Below are 21,613 nucleotides of genomic sequence, written 5' to 3' on the forward strand. Positions count from 1 at the left end.
GTCACTATTGAGGGTGTATTGACTTATGTAGATGCCAAGGTGGGGTTACCAGAAGCCAGATATAATTATGGCTGCCAACCGTTGACCCTATGGATACTGTACGTCATATGAAAGGATATGTTTGGCTTGGTACGACAAGTCTTCAATGATTCTTATTTTTGTCTTATTACAGCTTGTTGGTGAAACGATCGGCAAATAATAAGTACAGACCGGACTGTAAGATATTTTTACTATTTCCTTTTTTGCAGTACTCTATGGGGCACAGTATGGCTGCATTGTAGTACCCAGGGCTGTAAGCTACTGTACTGACTAGTAGCGTAACTAAAGTCTTGTGGGCCCCAATGCAATCTTTTGTCCGGGGCCTCTTACCTCATCAAAATGGCGAGCCAACAATGGGGCACCAAAGATGCCACAAATACACCCAACTATGTGACTTAGGTCATTCTGACTAGAGGCCCGATATCATGGCTTATAAAAGTACTAAAATTCTCTGTGTCTCATAGTCCCAACAATACGTAAATTCTCCCCCAGGCCCCAGTCGCACACATTAGCCACGGTCCCGGCCTAGTATGCAAACACAGGGACCAACTTACTCCATTCCTTCAATGTGCCCTCAGGGCAGAGCTGTGTATTGCTGATATCAGCATTTCATACAATCTATGAGCGGCTCAGGAAGAAAATAAAAAAATATTTGTACAGGAAGAGTATGAGACAGAGTATATTCATATTCCCCATTATAATGAAGCTTTGAAGTCTACGTTAGGACATTACATATTCAGAGATGTTTAGGGGTCTGCCCACCATATAGAAGATAGTGCTGAAAAAGTTCAGTAATTTAGTAATTACAGCACCGTGCAAAAATTTTAGACGGATGTGAAAGAAAAGATGTCGCAAAGTAAGAATGCTTTCAGAAATAGAAGGGTTAATAGTTTGTTATTGAGAATTGACAAAATGAAGTGAATGGAGAAAAGAGAAATCTAAATCCCATTGCTGCAATCGGAGGATGAGAATAGTAGTTATCAATGGGAGGCCAGAAACTCAACCGATGATATGGCCCCCCAGATATAGCCCTGATCTCATCATCATCCAGTCTGTCTGGGGTGACATGAAGAGACAGCCGGATTGGAGCAAGCCTACATCCACAGAAGATCTGTGCTTAGATCCAAGATGGCGGCGGGGACAACCTCCCTGCCGAGCTCTGCCAAGTTCTGTCTGCGAGTACCGAGAAGAACTGATGGAAGGCAAAGGTCACACCAAATACTGATGGGATTTACATTTCTATTTTCGCTATTCACTTTATTTTTGTAACTGACGCTAGGATCACGCTAGTATTTGCGTTTCTACTTAGGGACCCCAAAGAACAGAAACCCTATCCGCTTAAAAGCGATTACCCACAGAAACCCACAGACCCCACAAACTATAATGGGGTTTATCAGTTTTCCGCCGAAAATCGTCAGAGAGAAAAGTCCTGCTTGTAGATGACCAATATGGCCGCCACACCTCACAAATGTCGTCGCCAAGCTTTCTACAGTTTTTAATTATAAATTTGCATAGACACAGAAATATCAAGTCTACTTCTTCCTAAATGGGTAGCTATGATACTGGAAAAGCCAGATATTACATATAAAGCGGCTACCTATCAATTTTGATCCTAGAAATGTCTACGGGTTTGGTAACACATTCACGGCTTTGACAAAACAAAAATGATAATAATAATTAATAATAAATAATAATAATAATAATAATAATATTAAATTATTACTTCTGGAAAAATGAGATGAACTGAACTGAAAATTCCTTCTAAAGTCAAAAATGTCCCTGACATTAAGTGGTTAATTCCATGCAAACTGACTGCATGGTATAAGATGACCACTAGGGGGCACTGTTCTATGAAAGTCAATGGACAGTTTTCTGCGCTCTAACTTATTCAGCAAAGAAATTACTGTTAAAAATATTAATACAGTCCCCGGTAACTAGGATGCGAGGAGAGCGCCACCTTTTGGGCAATTTTCCAGTATAGAGAATATAGGGTGACAGTGTATTCTTTGAATGGAGATGAATGATGTGCCAAATTTACTGAATTCAGATGCTGTAAAGTGTTCCTCTATTTGACCAGGAGGGGGGCGTTGTAAAAAATTGGGCATTAGATGCACTACGGTGGTGCCTTTGAACTCCTCACCCAACACACTTAAGAAATTTACTTTGTTAACTTGACAAACTCCAGAATTTTTCTTTTTTTTTTTTTCTCTAGACATTGGATTTGAGATTCCCAATATATTTGTGGTTGGTTATGCCCTGGACTACAATGAACACTTCCGAGACCTTCATGTAAGTAAGCGTCACAGTCGTTGATTTCAGGAAGAAATCCTCAAAGTGGATAAAATATTATAATCTAAAGATGAAGCATTTAGCATCGAAATGTTCAGTAAGGAATGGGGCCCGAGACCGGGGGTAGGTTTCACACACCTCACTGCCCCAAGTTTCCTATAAGTCCTGAATGGTTTCTTTAATGGTAGTAAATGGGCTAATAGCAAAAAAAAAAAAAAAAAAACTGGTGGTCTAGGGTAATAAAGAGGTTAATGGAAATAACCCTGGCAGTCTAGTAAGGGACTAATAGCCATAGCCCTGATCTAGGCCATAATGAGAGCCATAATGCTGGTGGTCTACACTCTGGTGTTGAAGTGTTGGACTGAGGATCCTTGGGCCTTCACTAAAGCCTTGGAAATAGACTATAGCACTCTTCCAAATGTAGTGTCTTCTGCTGGACCAATATTGTGTTATAGCCTGCACCCCCTGGAGGATACTATATTGGTATTCTGATGGGCCAGTTTGACACTAGTTAATGGTATACCCTGGGTGGTCTAGGTCTAGGTCAGTAAGGGGTTAATGGCAATAATTCTAGTAGTCCTGGGGAGTGAAAGGATAAATGGTATCGGCACACGGTGATCTAGGGTGATGAAGGGGTTCACTAAGGCAGTGTTTTTCAACCTTTTCAAGCCAAGTTTCCCCTTGTGAAAAAAGTTTCAACCAAGTGTCCCCAACGGCCATTGTGGTGTCCGTCATATGACCTGCTCTCGATCTCAAGAGGGAACGAAAAACTAGCGCTAAGTAAATGCTTTTGGAGGGCAGCTATGTCAGACGCACACTACAAGTCCTGAGGGTCTTTTCACTACCAACCAGCTTTTCACTAAGCCTTGGTTCACATCTGGACCCAAGTTTCTGCTGGAGACTCCGTCACAAAAATTGGCGGAGAGAAATGTCCTGCACGGAGGAATTTTTTCTCCACCACTTTCAGTTTTGAAACGGCGGACATCCAACGGACCCCACTATAGTCAATGGGGTCCACCAGTCTCTGTGTGTAAGCTGGCGGACCCGAACAACGGAGACCACCCTGCTAGTGTGTACCTAGTGTAATCAGGTCATAGATCAGGAGCTATTTGTCTATCCAGCACAGACCACCTGCTCTTGTAGAGGAGATCCACCTTAGCCCTGAGCCGACATCTTGGTAGCCACTGTTCCTCAAGATTAGAAGACGGTGGATAGTTTGGGTGGCATTAGCTTCTCAGTAGCCGGAACCTGAGCCCTCACCAAATCTGCCACTACCAGAGCAGCGATTTCCAGACAAGACAGTGTGGCATACCCCGTGTTGAGAACCACCGGTCCAGAGTAATGAAGGGGTACCCTGAGATAATAACAGTAGTGGTCCAGGGTGGTGAAAGGGTTCATTGATGACTTGGATCCTAAGGACAGTACAATGGACTGAACGCGGTCTAATCCTGCTCAGCAGCATCACAATAATTGGGCTGAACTCCCAGTAGGAAGGTCAGGGGTTCAGGGCCAGTTCAGGGGGGCACTAGACACTAGCGCAGTGCATGTCTTATGGATATCCTAATGAACCGAGGTCGTTTGGTAAGAGATGATGATTCTGCTAATTAAGACTGAGTGAAGACGGATTACCTTGGAAACCGAGCACAAGTGGGAGGATTAGGACTGTAAGAAGGTGATTTAGAATCTCCACGAGGTGTTGTGTTTAATTTTGCTGTGTACAGAACACATTTATTTCTGTATAAGCCAATTATTACACGGGGATTGTAGGCTATAAATACACAGCAAGAGCATCTGGGAGTCCGTGACATTTCTGCACTGCTCTGCGGTAGGGTCCGGGATGTGCAAAGGTTCTTCTATTATCTAGATATTTACTAAATGGCAGCCATTTACCATATACTAGAAAACACATATAGCGTCTTCCCTATGTGATATTGTTCTTATTCATTTCAATCCACTCGCATTCTATTCTTCCTCTACTACAATCTCCATTATCTTGCATAATTTTGCAATTCTAGGTTCTTTCTACTTCTAAACCAAAGTCTCCTAAATGATTGAACTCAATAAAATACCAAATCATCCCATAAAAAAATCTAAAAAACTTCCCCACCCCCATAAATGCAGATATCTAAAACTCAAACCCAAGACATCTAATTATGACTCTGCAAATTGCAGAGTATTTTTGGGGATTATAAGGCTGAGGCCACACACTCCAGCTATTGTATGCTTCTGGAGCTCCACTCACCCACAATGGCTAATGGACAGTGTTGGACTGAGGTTCCTTCGGCCCACCGTATAAAATAATTCATCAACTCCTAGGAAATAGACCATAGTACCCTTAAAATGTTGGTGTTTTCTGCTGCACCATTATTGTATTAGAGGATACTCTGGTATTCTAGTGAGCAAGACCGACACCACCAATGGAAACCAGGTGAAAGTGATGGTCCTCCTTATAGGTGGGGTCTTCTGAAGTGCTGAAGCTTTAGTACTCACACTTGGCAAACACCTTCTCAATTCATAGACGCAATGAACAATATTGAGGTGTCTAGAATCAGGCCCACCAATCTAATATTGATGGCCGATCCTCCTTACCTGGCTCAAAAACTCCTTTAGGACCATCAGATTGACCTCCAGAATCATGCTATCATTGGCCATCGTGGAGAGAAGTTCTCACTTGCGGCAACCAAAGTGTTTGGACATCCTCATGGTGGCCATAAACTAGAGATGTTGGACAGTCAAAAAGCCTGATCTGGACCATTATCTGGCAACGATGGATGCCTTTTTGTGACCTGAACATGCATGATATAGCCAACCAATGGCACATATCTGCCATGCAGTTTCTTTTGGGTCATTGTAGTTGAAATACTGTTCATACCAAATGATCTGAATCCATCAATGGAAGTCTAGCATACACTACCAGATGACGGTCAAGATCAATCGTCATGTTGTCCAAGATGACAGCCTTCATAGACCAACCATGAATGACAAGTAGTTCGGAAAGAGGCCTTTTGAGTCCTGTCGTTGGGCGTCAGTGTTCACATGACATCATAGGACCCCGGCTCAATGCATTGCTGTGTAATAAATAAAGCCATCTAGAATGATTTTGTATTGTGTGTTTTGCAGCATATATGTGTCATCAACGAGAAAGGCAAAGAAAAATACAAGGTGTGACAACCGGCCGTCTCCAATAGTCAAGATTTTCGAAGGATGAAAAAACAAACTCCCTGAACGGCCGGGAAAGACGTTGTCATAACTGGTGGCGGGGCACTTTTTATACAGCTCCATGTTCACGTTTCACAGTATTTCAACGAAATATGATTATTAAAGAAAAGTGTCATTTTTAACAACCTGTTATTGTGCGTTACATCACATTGTATAGGATTAGTGCATATCTATCCATTAGACCAATTTGGGGTCAACAGTTTACAGATAACTGGCAAAGACTGGCGCCCTCTAGTGACTTTTGGCTGTCAGTTGCCCCAGACACCTCCGGAGTTTGTACAATTACTGGACAACCCCTTTAAGAATAATGTCCTACAATAGCCCGTCCACACAGTGGACTTATGGTTTTCATAACAAATTTTCCAAAAATTATGGGTTTATTAATAATAATAATAATAATAATGAAGTTTATTTATATAGCGCCAACATATTCCGCAGCGCTGTACAATTTGTAGGGTTCAAATACAGATAGAAAGATACATTACAAAGAAAGTAAGTTCACACAATGGGACTGAGGGTCCTGCTCGCAAGAGCTTACAATCTATGAGGTAGAGGGGCGGCATTGCTTATACAGTGTTCAGACACTTCTGTAATAGAGGTGACTGTCATTACACAAACATAAAACTTTATGAGCCGTCAACAGTCGTGTCCTGTAACATGTGGATAGTGCTAGGACATATAAAGTTATCCTGAAATGGCATCATATCATGTGGGGAAATGTGGGAGAGGGGACAGAGGAAGGTTAGATTTTGGGGATTCTGATGACGGTACGGAAGGGTTTACGTTAGACATTGTGATCGGCCTGTCTGATAAGATCCGTCTTTAGTTTGCGCTTGAAGCTGTAGAAATTGGGAGTTAATCTGATTGTCCGGGGTAGAGCATTCCAGAGAAGTGGTGCAGCTCGGGAGAAGTCTTGTATATGAGCGTGGGAGGTTCTGATAATAGAGGATGTAAGTGTTAGGTCATTGAGTGAGCGGAGAACACGGGTTGGGCGGTAGACAGAGATGAGGGAAGAAATGTAGGGAGGTGCGGCATTATGGAGAGCCTTGTGGAGGAGGGGGATAACTTTATATTGTATTCTATAATGAATAGGCAGCCAATGTAGCGACTGGCACAGACCAGAGGCATCGCTGTAGCGTCTAGCCTGGTAGATGAGCCTGGCCGCTGCATTCAGAATAGATTGTAGAGGGGAGAGTTTAGTGAGGGGAAGACCGATTAGTAAGGAGTTACAGTAGTCAAGGCGAGAATGAATCAGAGAGACAATAAGCGTCTTTAGTGTATCTCTGGTGAGGAAAGGGCGTATTCTGGAGATGTTTTTGAGGTGGAGGTGACATGAACGTGCGAGTGATTCAATATGAGGGGTGAAGGAAAGGTCTGCGTCAAACATGACCCCGAGGTAGCGGGCCTGCTGCCTAGGAGTTATAGTAAGGCCTGAGACTGCAATGGATATATCAGGGACAGATCTATTAGATGGTGGAAACAGTAGTAGTTCAGTCTTAGAGAGATTTAGTTTCAGATAGAGTGAGGACATGATATTTGAGACAGCAGAGAGACAGTCGCTGTTGTTCTGTATGAGTGCAGGGGTGATGTCATGGGAAGATGTGACATCACCCCTGATGTGACATATAATTGGGTGTCATCAGCATAAAGATGGTACCGGAAGCCAAATCTAGTAATGGCTTGTCCAATGGGGAGAGAGAAAAGAGCAGGGGGCCTAGGACCGAGCCCTGAGGAACCCCAACAGCAAGGGAAAGAGGGGAGGAAACAGAGCCTGCAAATGATACACTGAAGGTGCGGTCTGAGAGATAAGAGGAGAACCAGGAGAGCGCAGTGTCATTGAGGCCGACTGAGCGGAGCATAGTGAGGGGGAGATGATGGTCAACAGTGTCAAAAGCTGCAGAGAGGTCCAGAAGAATAAGAAGAGAGAAGTCACCATTAGATTTAGCCATCATTTGGCCCCTACTCTATCATACTCCTAATTCTGTGCTAAATCCCCCCATTCATTGTTTTAACCTTAGCAACACAGCCCATTCTCACTTTTTTCTACTTGTGTATTGGGTTGCAAAATTCAATAGTACGAGTGAATATAAGAAACTTTGTAATATTAGAGAAAAATGGTTATCCACTTATCCGACTCCATTCCTCCTCCATTTCCACCTAAACCCTTCACCCTTTCTAAAAATCCCTGCCAGCTCCATCATAGGACCAAGACAGACTGACAAATCACTAAAGTTTCAAATTACGGCTGCCCACAGAAGTCTATAGAGGGGGAGGAGGGATGTGGAGCTAAGTCAGAGAGAAGCAGACATACTGCTGCAGCTTAGGGTAAGTTTCCTATCTCACCCCATGTTTTATTCATATCAGTCAGTACTGCTCAATCCTTCTCTATAAGGTCGTCCATGCTGCTACTGAGTGAAAGGGTTAGGAAGTAGAATCTCCTGGTGTCATCAACGGATGTGACATCATTGCAGCTCAGGGAAAACTGACAATTAGAGATGGAGACTACGGGGTGGGGGGGGAATCTACTGAAATACAAGTCATACAGTTGCCAGAATAGTGTTGCTGCTCATGTACACATATGGAAATTTTTCCTGTAAAATGACTCAAAATGCTTTAAAAACTTTGTAAATTCACATCTTATAGGTCATTATTCTAGCAGGGACTGAAGTGAATTGAGGATTCTTGCGGGTCACCTCAGGTACCAGGAATCACAAACCCTCTATAAGGAAACTGCAAACCCCAGGATGACTTATTATAGGGATGTTCTCCTGAACGGCTTCGCGTGCCGGTCTCAGCTACCAGATGATAGTCTATGTCATTAGATCTGGAGTTGAAGCTGGGTGATCATCTGTGAAAGTGAACTATCAGCAGCTCAGCTAATGACCCTCCAATTTGTGCCTGGTAGTCAGTGGGGAGAAGATGAGACGATCAAAGGGAAAATTCTTTGAAGTCTCTGTGTATGTCACAGTCTGGGAATGCATAAAATGAAGCCGATTCTCCAACCACAATTTGCATGACCGTGGTGCAGAAATCACCAGAACCCCAGTTATACTGTGTGATATACTGCTCAAACTATTGTACTCATTATTAAATATGTAATCTTGTTATTAAGTCATTGTATATATTATAATCAGTATTATACCCCAAATGGCCTGGAAACATGGCCGACACCGTGTTGCACTGAGGGTTTATATTGAACTGGTTATTATAGAAAACAACCAGATATGCTCGTTTATTGTCAATATGCAAATAAGCTCTTCGGAGCAATGAGGGCATTGCCGTTGTTCCACTCTGTGCCCTCCCTCCTTCCCCGATTGACAAGGAAAAGCAATGCATACCTAGTCGTGCATGGCCCTGAGTTTTATCATATTCACTTCTGCTCATATTCTAAGCACATGTGTCTCGGATCAGCATTACGGCAATACCGCGCATGCGCAGAGAATAATGTGACCATACATGTCCCTCAGCCTCCTCCACTGCGCATGTACTATTTTCCAGTGCACAGTATGGAGGAAGAGCCTGAGTGACCTATATGGTCACATGACCATCCATCTGCCACCAGACAAGACAAGATGAGGCCTATATAAACAAGGGTTGGAATTCCAGTCCATGCAACAGTCAGATTTTCCACCCCAAACCCAGTCAGGAGACAGGAATCTTTGCAAAATAGTGATCCATGATGGAGCGAGTCCTTGCTTTCCCATGGGGTCCCTGTCCATACACATGCACAGCCTGGTACCCTGTATAACCGCATAGGTTGTACATAGCTAAGTCCGGGCCATGCTTCCAATGTGAGACATGACAACGTGCGCCCCATTATGGTCAGGGACTAATGTGAACCTTCGTACAGCGCTACAGAATATATCAATATTTTATATGAAAAGGAATACTCAACCTAAGTAATATTTAAGGCCACTGGGCCCAGGAACACTGCGGTACGCTTCTATTTGCTGTGGATTAAAGGGGATGTCCGTGATTTTTTTCAGGATAGGCCATAAATATCTGATTGGTATGAGTCGAATAGCCAGCCCCCATATAGATCAGCTGTTTGGAGCCCCCTCACTATACAGTGCACAGAGCTGGAAGTAGTGGTCTCTGTGTCCTGTATAGTGGTCATCCGCTGAGCTATGTACAACACTACTGAATATGTATGCGCTATATAACAGAACAATAAATAAGCAAGCTGGAAAACCTATTTCCTAAGTATCTGGCGCTAGGGGGCTTGTTTAACAGGCAGAAAGTGATGAAATTATTCTAAGATTGGATTCTGCGGAACCTCATTCATTTCTATCACTGTATAAATGTAGCAATAAAGACTTCATTAAGAACAGAACCTGCCACCGAAATCTCATTATTACCTCTGGACGTGACCACGGCCTGTACATGACTCATGGGGAAGTCGCCGCTCCCGCTCCTCGGCCCACTTAATGGATCAGCAGCTTTACTTTTAGTTTCCTTTTGCTGTAATGCGATTTCTAGGAAGATAAATGTCATTATTTTATAAGCCAAAAGATTTTACATTATAAACTGATATCAAGCAAATGTAATTACAATGTAATGCGGAGAGAAGCCGACTGCAGAGTCTCAGATACAATCCAAGATCTAGACCAAAATGAGCCCAAGGGGGAAGAGACTAAATATTTCATGTGCGTTATATATTACTGGTGTACAAAGCTGTTTAGTAAATCCTTTTGTAAAAATAACATCTCTGCAAGATTAGAACTGCAGCAGCCCCCTCCCCTCCCCATTGTATTATTAAAATCTGCAGAGGAGGTTCCTGCCACATGGAATAGGGATAAGAACTGAAGAGATGTCACAATACTGGCACAATAAACAATGATGTCATAGTACAGGGATAATACACACAGTGATGTCACAGTACAGGATAATACACACAGTGATGTCACAGTACAGAGATAATACACACAGTGATGTCACAGTACAGGGATAATACACACAGTGATGTCACAGTACAGAGATAATACACACAGTGATGTCACAGTACAGAGATAATACACACAGTGATGTCACAGTACAGGGATAATACACACAGTGATGCCACAGTACAGAGATAATACACACAGTGATGTCACAGTACAGAGGTAATACACACAGTGATGTCACAGTACAGAGATAATACACACAGTGATGTCACACTACAGGGATAATACACACAGTGATGTCACAGTACAGGGATAATACACACCGTGAAGTCACAGTACAGGGATAATACACACAGTGATGTCACAGTACAGGGATAATACACACAGTGATGTCACAGTACAGGGATAATACACACAGTGATGTCACAGTACAGGGATAATACACACAGTGATGTCACAGTACAGGGATAATACACACAGTGATGTCACAGTACAGGGATAATACACACAGTGATGTCACAGTATAGAGATAATACACACAGTGATGTCACAGTACAGGGATAATACACACAGTGATGTCACAGTATAGAGATAATACACACAGTGATGTCACAGTACAGGTGTAATAAACACAGCATACCTCCCAACTTTTGAAGAACCGAAAGAGGGACAAAATGTGCGGCAAATTTTGCCCCGCCCTCTTTTGTGTTGACTCCGCCCACTCATTAATTTTTCATGTGCCCGCACACAGTATAATCCTCCTACAGTCACCTGTAAATTATATGTCCCCCCTCTATCTCTCCCCCAGTTTCATGTCCCCCAATCTCTGCCCCCAGTTTCATGTCCCCCATCTCTACCTCCAGTTTTTTTGTCCCTCCCATCTCTGCCCCCAGATTCATGTCCCCTCCATCTTTGCCACCAGATTCATGTCCCTTCCATCTCTGCCCCCAGTGTTACGATACTGGTGATACAGCTGGAATCCGATAGCCAGGAAGGACGGCAGACACAGCGGAGTAGGAGACTTGATCGATGGATAGCCAGAAGTCGGTGCACAGAGCGGGTAGTCGGGTGAAGCCAGGAGTCGATACACGGAGCGGGTAATCAGATGAAGCCAGGAGTCGATACACGGAGCGGGTAAGCAGGAGAAGCCAAGGTATACTGAGCAAGAATACCTCAGAGCTAGAGGACTGGGAACAAACACAATACTCAAGCATTGGTTATAATATGCTCTGGGTATATATAGGCCTAAACAGGAAACAAGATGGCCGCAAACAGGAAACAAGATGGCCATGGTCATGAAGCAATACTCGCCACATTAACTGTGGGCAAGAGTCAGGGAACAGCAGCCTCCAGTGGTAGGAGTAATAATGACACCTGAATAGCGGCCACTAGTGGAGATCCTTGGAACAGTATCTTCACATGATGAAACAGAGGTTCTAACACACAGATTCTGACACCCAGATTCATGTCCCCCCTCTCTGCCCCCAGATTCATGTCCCCCATCTCTGCCCCCAGATTCATGTCCCCATCTCTGCCCCCAGATTCATGTCCTCTCCATCTCTGCCCCCAGATTCATGTCCCCCATCTCTGCCCCAGATTCATGTCCCCCATCTCTGCCCCCAGATTCATGTCCCCCATCTCTGCCCCCAGATTCACGTCCTCTCCATCTCTGCCCCCAGATTCATGTCCCCTCCATCTCTGCCCCCAGATTCATGTCCCTCCATCTCTGCCCCCAGATTCATGTCCTCTTCATCTCTGCCCCCAGATTCATGTCCCCCCTCCATCTCTGCCCCCAGATTCATGTCCCCCCATCTCTGCCCCCAGATTCATGTCCCCCCATCTGTGCCCCCAGATTCATGTCCCTCCAACTCTGCCCCCAGATTCATGTCCCCTCCATCTCTGCCCCCAGATTCATGTCCCTCCATCTCTGCCCCCAGATTAATGTCCCCCATCTCTTCCCCCAGTGTCATGCCGTCCTCTCCATCTCTGCCCTCAGTGTCATGCCATCCTCTCCTTCATCTGCCCCCAGTTTCACGTTCCACCTCAGTGTACACATTAAACTTACCTTCTCTTTGCTCCCCCGCCGCTCTCTCCGCGCCTCTCTCTCTCTCGTACACAGTTGTAGGCGCGATGTGACGTCATCACATCGCGTCTACACATCCCGGCCACTAGCCGGTGTGCAGCAGCGAAGCAAGGAGCTGAGCTGTGATAGCTCCTTGCTTTAGCCACGTATGTTTTCAACTCAGATCTGTGTCCTCAGATACCCCTCACAGTTTAATGTCCCCTTCAATCTGCCACCAGATTTCAGAAGTCTTCCTGCATTTGCCCCAATATTATGTCCCTGTCCTGGTACCACGCTCTGGACATGACACACCGGCCGGCTCCTTTACTAGATCACCTCTGATGAAGGTCATGTGACCGAAACGTTAATCATTTTTTGATCTAGTGTTTTCTACATATGCCTGCTTTTCTCTATGTCCATGGCAAAACAATTGTAAACAACTTTTTTTTGTTACCTCAATAAATCACTGCACTTTTTGCAAATTTGTGTGTGCAGCAGCATTTTCCTTGCATATGCCATGGGGTTGAAGGACCCTCTTTCTGCTAGCACCACGCCTGTACCATTTTGAGTGTGCGGTACCCCTGTTTTTTCACACCCTGGTACCAACCCAACATATAAAAATGCAAGCGAAGAGATTGGAGTAGCAGCACACAGCTCCGGGTACAAAAACTCCTTTTATTAAATACAGTGCAGACGGGTATCAGCTGTGAACATACAGACAGCAATGGGCCGTTTCCTGCTTACTGCGATTCTATGGGCTTGACATGCAGATCAACCTGCATTTAGGGGTGACCCAAATTGTCAGATTTACCTACAGACAGCAAGTAGGGTTGAGCGATCGAGATTGGAAAAAATCGGATCCTGAGCAAATTTCATGATCGCGATCGGCTGGAAAATTATCAGAAATTGGATTTTGAAATCTCAAGATCAGCTCAACCCTAAAAGTGACTTTTCCCATAGAGAAGCATTGACTAGGGTCGTGCGATCGGGATTGGGAAAGATCGGATCCCGATCGGTGATCAAGCAAATTTCATGATTACGATCGGGATCGGCTGGAAAATTATCGGATTTTAAAATCGATCCGGAAATCTCAAGATCAGTTTAACCCTAAGGCCGGGTTCACACGGAGTATTTTGGCTCGTAATGTGGTACGTAGACGCCGTGGGAGCTTTTGCGGGCCGTATATGCTCCCATTGTTTTCAATGGGAGTCGGTACCGTATACGCAGCTCTATTTTGCGGCCGTGATTTTGCAAAACAATGGGAGCGTATACGGCCCGCAAAAGCTCCCGCGGCGTCTACGTACCACATTACGAGCCAAAATACTCCGTGTGAACCCGGCCTTAACAGTTAGTACTTCATTCCTCCAATTGTCTTACCAAGATCAATACTCAGTAGTGGAGACAAAACACACAGGCGAAAGCTCCTCCGAGGGTCAATATCATTTCTAATTTGTGTTTTCTAAAACACGTTTTTTTGACATTTCTTGTTGCTGTTTTCCAAACATGAAGCCTTGCTATTCCGTCTCATATGTTCCTAGAAGGGCGGTCCGGTAAATAATTCCATTTATTCACTAGGAAAGTCACCTCAGGTTATGATGTGGAAGAAGCCAAGATGGACGCCGAATGGCTCTCTGATCAGCGATTGCTTTTCCTTGGAATGTTTGAGACTTTATCTAGTATCTCTCCTCAGTTACAGGATACACGGTTACACCCTATGACTCACAATCGGCTCCGGCGTTTGCTCCATTTGCACAGCAACATCTGGAAGTTTCTCCATCAGAAAATGATTGAAATTGGGGTTTCTCATTTCAGGTTTATTCTGTCGGAACAAATTTTCAGTCGCCAAGGTAGCAGATCCAAACATGTAGAATTTTCCTGAAAATTCCGTCTCTAATTTGGCAGAACGGTTACAATGCAAAATGATGGAAATATGAGGTCAGACCTTACACAACTTCAAGTGTGCTTTACTTGTCTTTTAAAGTGGACACGTCAGTTTCCATGTCTTTAGGCGACATTAAAGGGATGTGTAGAATTAGAAAAACATGGCTGCTTCTTTTCAAAATCAATCTTGAGGAATACCTTCGATGGGTGACATTGGTGATCATTGATGGCCATATACTGTGTCCCTACCCTAGACATGGTAGCGTCGTCTGGGTCGACGTATATTGGTTATTATACTTGTTTGACTGATGGATGAATGATCGCTGTATCGATGTGGTTGCACCGAGGTGATGGATCATGGGGTGGGAAGTTATAGCACATCCTATGGTAAGACCCTGTACTGGTTGCAATGGAACGTTAAGAGGACTTTCTATATATGGGAGAGTTGTTGCCAGTTTTTGGAGTTTGGTGGTCTACTGCGTGGTGATCCTGTCCAGTCTATGTCATCCTGTCTTGAGTCCCAGAGAGCTGAGCTTGAGAGTTAATGGACTCTGTATATAAGGAGGGATCTTCACGCCTTTTAGGAGTTCAGTAGTTCTGTGATCCAACCATGTGATGTTCATTTCCAGTCCATGTCATCCTAAGCTTGTGAGATTGGGTTACCCTGGGGCAAGGACTCTCTACAGTATATAAGAGGGAGTCTCTGTGCCTTTTTGGAATTCGGTGGTTGGGTGGTCCAGTTGCATGGTGTTCCTGTCCGTGTCATTCTATAAAGTAGACTGCTGTGTAACAAAGTCCCAGAGACCTGAGCCTGTGAGAACAGGAGTGACGTCCATCATGTTCACATTACATTCAGTTACTGTATGATTATATGCAGTTTTGCAGTTTCCCATAAGTTTTTTCCCGGTTTAGCAGCTTTCCACTGTGGATAAGTATACCCTTCCTTTTAGGGGATCTTGATCCAGCCCATCCAACCATTAGCTGGGGTGAGGGGAGAGTAGACTCTGAGTCTCCAGAGCAGTTCAGTCTTTAAGAGAGGTGAAGTCGAGGACAAACCCATTGCTACCAATGTGGTAAGCAGTATGGTAGGTTCTTTTTAGAGCCTTAGCCCGGTATCATCGTTACTATAGTCCTGAGACAGGGAAGAATTCGCTGTCATCTTCCTGAGAATGAAAAAGTCCTGAGTTGGAGGAAAAGTTGGGGTTACGAGAACCTCACAGTCTGGACCCTGCAGTGCACAGATTGACAGGGTACCAACTGGGACTTACTACTCTCAGGACCTATAAATATAGTGGTAACTGGGTGTGCCCCAGGGGAACTACCACCACCATGAGGTATATTGAAGGCCCCCTCATCATTGCCCCATCTTGGGAGTTGGGTTGGAGGAGTCACTTGATGTCCTTGGCCTAATGGTTCAGAATTTGATAAAAATTAAAGGATAAAATACTCACCTCACATATTCCCACCTTTTCTGCTGCTGGCTAGGTCTGCAATGGATGGATGCCACATGGGGGATGCCAGGAAACAATCACTGGTCTCAGCGCTGACCCAACTCAACAAGTGGTTAGTTGAGTGGCCAGTCCAAGGCATTTCATGTGTTTCAAGTTTGTTTGAAGAATAGAGACCAGCAGGCAACATGAGAACGGGATAAGTGAGGTGAGTATTGGTTCATTGCGGCAGATTTCCTTAGTTTATAAAGACTCCCGGGAGAACTCCTTCAACTACATCACTGCCTCAGACCTCCAGTTATACTTACATTAAAGGGGTAATGGTAATCCACCTTTGTAATACTGATAGCCTTACGATAGGCTATCATCATTAGATCTGCAGAGCTCTTACAGCAAGGACCCTTGCAGATCAGCTGTTCCAGGACAGCGCAGGTTTCTGTAATGCTTAGTGGCGGCTTTAGGTACTGCAGTGCTGTCCCATAGACTTTAAAGGGGCTCTATCACTGGGAAAAGTCATTTTTAGCTAATCACATCCTTGCATAGCCTTTATAAATGCTATTCCACACCTACCTGTAGTATGTAAATTGCCTCAGTGGTTTCTGAATAAGTCCATTTTTATTCATATGCTAATGAGCTTCCAGCCAGCACAGGAAGTTCCCAGCAGCACTCGTCTTTTCTATTATCTCCTATGTGTGTGTGCAAACAGGAAGCTGAGTCATCAGCAGCAGCCTGTGCTGTGTACACTCATAGGAAACAATAGCAAAGAGGGTGCACCATGCATCCTGCAACAGTCTAATTAGCATATGAATAAAAACGGGCTTATTCAGAAACCACTGAGGCAATTTACATACAAAAGGTAGGTGTGGAATAGACTTTCTAACCCCTTTACTGCCCTAGAACCTCAGATATGTTGACATTAACCCCTTCATTTCTCCTGAGCACCAAATTGTTCTCTGCACTAGACCAGTAGGAATGTGGACAATAACCTAGGCTGTTTGCTGTGTAATACTGTGTTCCTGCAGGCTATACTGCCCTGTATATTTGGGTGCTTGCTTGCAATTATTATATCCTCATATCTGGCAGATGGATCTTTTGCACCCCTTCAGGTCCCAGCGCCAGCATGCAACCACAACGTCTGTTTCCAATAGAGCTATACACCTGGAGCCATAGGTTATAATATGAAAGCAATAATTTATTACGATCAGAGCAATGTATTTGGGAATTGCTATTCAGGCAATTCAATACGATATTGCTTTTCCTTGCCCTGAGGTTGTGTTTTGCTCCTGTGCACATGGACACTGCATCTTAATGTAAGATTTACCACATTGGCATTCAGTTCCTTGCATTGTACACACACAAGGCTCGGCTTCCTCGTGCCGCGGTGATGAATCAGTTTATCACTCTGTGTGGGAAGCTTTGAGAATATCTATATTTAACCTTACAGTTTGTATTTGCTAAAGTAACGTGAATAACAGAACAGATTGCATTGAATTTCCATTACAATTCTCATAGATACGTTTCTACATCTGTAATGCAAAAATTGCAGCAAACACTTCTAGTAATTATAGGTAAGTAACTGCGAGAGATCCATCTGACTTATTGTCTATGGTCACTTACTGCCATTCTATATCCCCCAGACAGGGGTGACCCTCGCCTCTCTGCTGCCTGGGGCGAACTATAGAAAAACACAAAAAAATAAGATACCCAACCACCTGGTTATCTTTGGTTGCATGATGTGGCCCCCTAATTAAAATTGTAGGACTCGCCCTTCAATTTGCAAATAAAAAAATCCCATTATTTGGCACCTATACAGATAGTATAGCACCAATTTTTTGGACCTCCACAGAATACGACCCCTGTTTTTGGCCCTCCACAGACCACAGTATATGACCCCCTTTTCTTTGCCCCCGACAGTATATAACCATGGTCTGCCATCAGGCGAAGTCTCAGCTGACAGTAGCTGAATGTGTCCAGTATTAACATTTGGCCAGTCCTACCCATCCAATGGGTTTGCAGAGGTGACCGCCCGTGTGCGTCTTCTGCCTGTCCGCGTGGAAAGTGTTTTTTTTAGTCGGACATGCAGGACTTTGTGTCCGGTTAAAAACACAGCTTCCCCACGGACAGGCCGAAGACGCACGGGTGGTCACCTCTGCAAACCCATTCAAGTGAATGGGTTTGAAAGCTGACCGCCGGGTTTCCGTCTCCTGTCTAGTTTCGCAGGGCAGAAGACGGAAACCGGACGGATTGGCTAAACTGGAGACCGGGCACAGATGTGAACCCGCCCTTACTGACAAATGGAAAGTTGGCAGCGACTATACTATGGAAGCATGTATATGAGGAAGGGTAAGTAGTGCATATGACGGATGAGTCTAATATTAACATCACATAGATTATCGCTGGTGACTTCATGCTGGATACATTCTGTCCGATTAGCTGCTAATTTACTCCTCCGTGAAGCCTGTAATGTTATTTACAACCCAATTACACGGTCACTAAGAAGAACGCGGACTAAGAATAAACATATCATGAGGGGGATCTAATGTGCTGGAAGGAATTTACTAAATTGGAAAATGTCATTTCTGATTTCCAGTAAACCAAGAATTGCAGAAATAAAAAACAATATTTCCTTGTCGGAGAGAGATATGATCTGCTGCGGCCCGGGAGCTCCTGTATCTAGTGCTGGTACATGACAAGGTGTGTGCAAGAGCAGTGCAGCAAATGACATCAACCATGACATACAGCCCAAATCTTACACTGTTATGGGGCAGGCGAGTATTAGGCTGAAGCCACACGTTGCAGAAAAGTGACATTTTTTGTTGCAATTTTTCCCAAAAAACTGTGATTTGGGGGAAAGTCCTTAATAATGACTCAGACATCCGAGTCTAATAACTCCAAAGAACAATTAGGAAGAACGTTCCATTTATGGCAAAGTATAAGACAAATAGCTATGACTGGAATGAAGTTCCCTGCAAGGAAAATCACCTAAAATTACAAGTCCTTTACTTGACCTATTTTGTGAATTTGTTATAAATTCTATTTTGCCACTTTACATCTATTTCTGGGAAAGCTGGTTAGGCAACAATCCAATTATTTCTGGGGTTATGACCTAGTACTCCTGAAGCGGTTATTTTATGACATCCTTTTTGCAGTACGCCACCTTGAATTTTGCCAAATCTTTCATGGCCTTCAGCCATTACATTGCTACTGGTATAACCTTCAGCAATAACTGATATGCTGGGGGTTAAAAACTTGCAGCACAGGTCTCTTAGTCCTTACAGTGCAGGTCTCTTAGTCCTTACAGTGCAGGTCTCTTAGGGCCGGTTCACACATGCTGATGTGTTTCGTCCGGAAGGAGTCCGCATGAAGACCCCTATGGACGGAACACAAGCGCAACTGCAAGCACTATGCAGTTCAAGCCCACGGGCCCCATAGACTATAATGGGGTCCGTGGGTTTGCCGTGCACTGCCCGCATCAATCGTTCATGTGGACCCTTACGGATGGAACACATCAGCATGTGTGCATTAGTCTTTGCAATGTAGGTCTCTCCAGCTACCCCAGTTTAATATCCCCCTCTAGTTGCCCCCAGTTTAATGTCTTGCTCCAGCTGCAATTAATTTATTGTCCCCCTCCAACTACCCCCACAATGTTAGGGTGCCAGTAGGTGTGTTACAGTGAGTGGGGGCCAGCGCCGCACCTCTAATGAGGCAACCGCCTCAGGTGGCGCTATGCCGGGGCCCCTCAGGTGGCGCTATGCCGGGTGACGCTATGCCGGGGTGGCACTTTTACTGATCTAAGCCAGTCCAGGACAAGCTGTCCTGGACTAGCTTAGCATCACCATCATGGAAGCCCGGCAGGGGAAGCGAGCGGTTGTTTGGGACAGCCCTGTGAACGCGGCCCTGCTGATTAGCAGCGCTGCTCCAGCGGCCGCCCCTCATGCTTAGCAGAGAGCAGGTTGCCTCCCTGCCTGCTCTCTGCATGCTAACGCCTCCCCCTCCTCCCCACACGTTGGGTGATGTAGCCACGTAATCAGGCCTGCACCCGACATGTGCCTGCGCTCCTACGCGGTCTCCAGTCACAAGACCGCTGTGCAGGCTGAAGAGCAGAAGCAGGTAAGCCTTTGCTGAAAAAATAGTGATTTTTCAAGTATTTATCCCCTATCCTACGGATAGGGGATAAATACTAGATTTATGATGATGATGATGATGATGATGGGGGGTTGGGGTGCTGGGGAAGGGTTGGAGTGCTGGGGGGGAGGGGGTGCTGGGGAAGAGGAAGGGGGCTTTTGAATGTTTGTCTGGCCCTTCCTTGGGCTTGAGGACTGTTTTTTTTTTCCACTCACTTGTAATTCTTGCACTTGGGGTTACTGTCGGAAGCCACGACAGTCATGGCAGGCGCATTTTGGCCCGAGAGTGACGCAGCTTCCCGCATCACTCTCGGGGCCAAAATCCACCCATCCGCACCCCGTGTCAAAGGGGCCTAAAGCAAAGTACTGTCAATGTGTGACAAGGTGATAAAGCAGGCACAGTCTTCAGCTTTGCCTGTGCCAACCTCAGCAGGTGTCAGCTGACACTCTGCTGCAACTACCAGGAACAAAGGTAATTCCAATCCCAAATGGTAATACAGGGTATTGCCTTTTAATCCCATTTACACAAAGTGAGTTCAAGGCATAAAAATCCTTGGATTCCAAAAAATCATAAAAAAAAATAACATACACATAGCTTTTCATTAAGTACGGTGAAAAGTCAAAGAATACAATGTCTTCTGTGTTAGACAGTTGAGAGGACTGTAGGGATATGGACCATGTGGTTTATCTACAGAGAAGCCTTGAGGTCTCCAGCTGCAGATTCTTACATGGGAGCCAGTAAATGTGCAGCCCTTTCCGCTTAGATGAGTATAGTCAGACAATAGTTGGAGGACCACTCCCTTCATCTTTACAATTACCAAGGGATATTCAACAACCAACAATAACAGTTGAACAGGAACTTGCTTTAATGTGTTTTCTGGCCTGTTGTGAAAAGTCACAGCCCACTACTTTCTGGATCAGATGCAAAATTAATCCAATAAAAGGGAACATCTGGCTTCTATCAGAAACTATTAAAATCTTGAGCACAGTAGATGTAAAGTGCATGTCGCAGTCTATGGAGACTTCTTTTTACAGTTAGCCTAACAATTAGTAAGCCTAAGAACTGGAAGAGACACTACTGTAAGTTATGAAACAATTTTCAGTAAATGAATAAGTGCCGGTGAGTATAAGAAGTTCTATATTAAAGTAAAATGCTCCTTTCTCCACTTATCAGCCTGTCTTGCTTCCCTTTTACTTCACTCAGTCTTTCACTTATAGAACCCATATATAGGGTAGAGATGGACTGTAAGCCACACATGCAGATGACAATACTTCTAACATAGACGTCTATGGAATGAAGAGGGGTAAGGAAGAATCTGCCGAAAAATGCTTATTTCTCTATGTAACAGGTTGTCTTACTTTTCCTTTCACACAGTCTATCACTAATAGAACCCGCATCCAGAGAGGAGATGGACTATCATCTTCACACATAGATAAAGGTGCTTCTAACATAGAAGTCTATGGAGTGAGCAGGAGGAAGGAAAAGGCTACTTCTAGAAATCATAAGAAGTTGCGAAAATATTTTTCATAAATGAATAATGCTTCTTTATCCACTTATCAGCTTGTTTTGCTTACCTTTGCCTTCGTTCAGTCACACAAAGATAAAGCTATTTCTAACAAAGAAGTCTATGGAATGAGAATAGGGAAGGAAGTGGCTGCTGATAGAAA

At 44.4% G+C, this 21,613-nt stretch overlaps 1 protein-coding gene across 1 annotated transcript in view; it reads left to right on the forward strand.

Annotated features, from left to right (window-relative positions):
- Positions 1 to 5,520, forward strand: part of PRTFDC1 (phosphoribosyl transferase domain containing 1) — a 28,625-nt gene extending 23,105 nt beyond the window's left edge. The window contains exons 8-10 of the mRNA XM_075269861.1: positions 173 to 216; positions 2,252 to 2,328; positions 5,449 to 5,520. Coding sequence (XP_075125962.1) covers positions 173 to 216; positions 2,252 to 2,328; positions 5,449 to 5,496 — 169 coding nt within the window. The 3' untranslated portion in view covers positions 5,497 to 5,520. The remainder of the gene's footprint in view (positions 1 to 172; positions 217 to 2,251; positions 2,329 to 5,448) is intronic.
- The last annotated feature ends 16,093 nt before the right edge of the window (positions 5,521 to 21,613 follow it).

This window comes from Leptodactylus fuscus, chromosome 4 (assembly GCF_031893055.1).
Source record: "Leptodactylus fuscus isolate aLepFus1 chromosome 4, aLepFus1.hap2, whole genome shotgun sequence".
Classification (NCBI taxonomy): Eukaryota; Metazoa; Chordata; class Amphibia; order Anura; family Leptodactylidae; genus Leptodactylus; species Leptodactylus fuscus.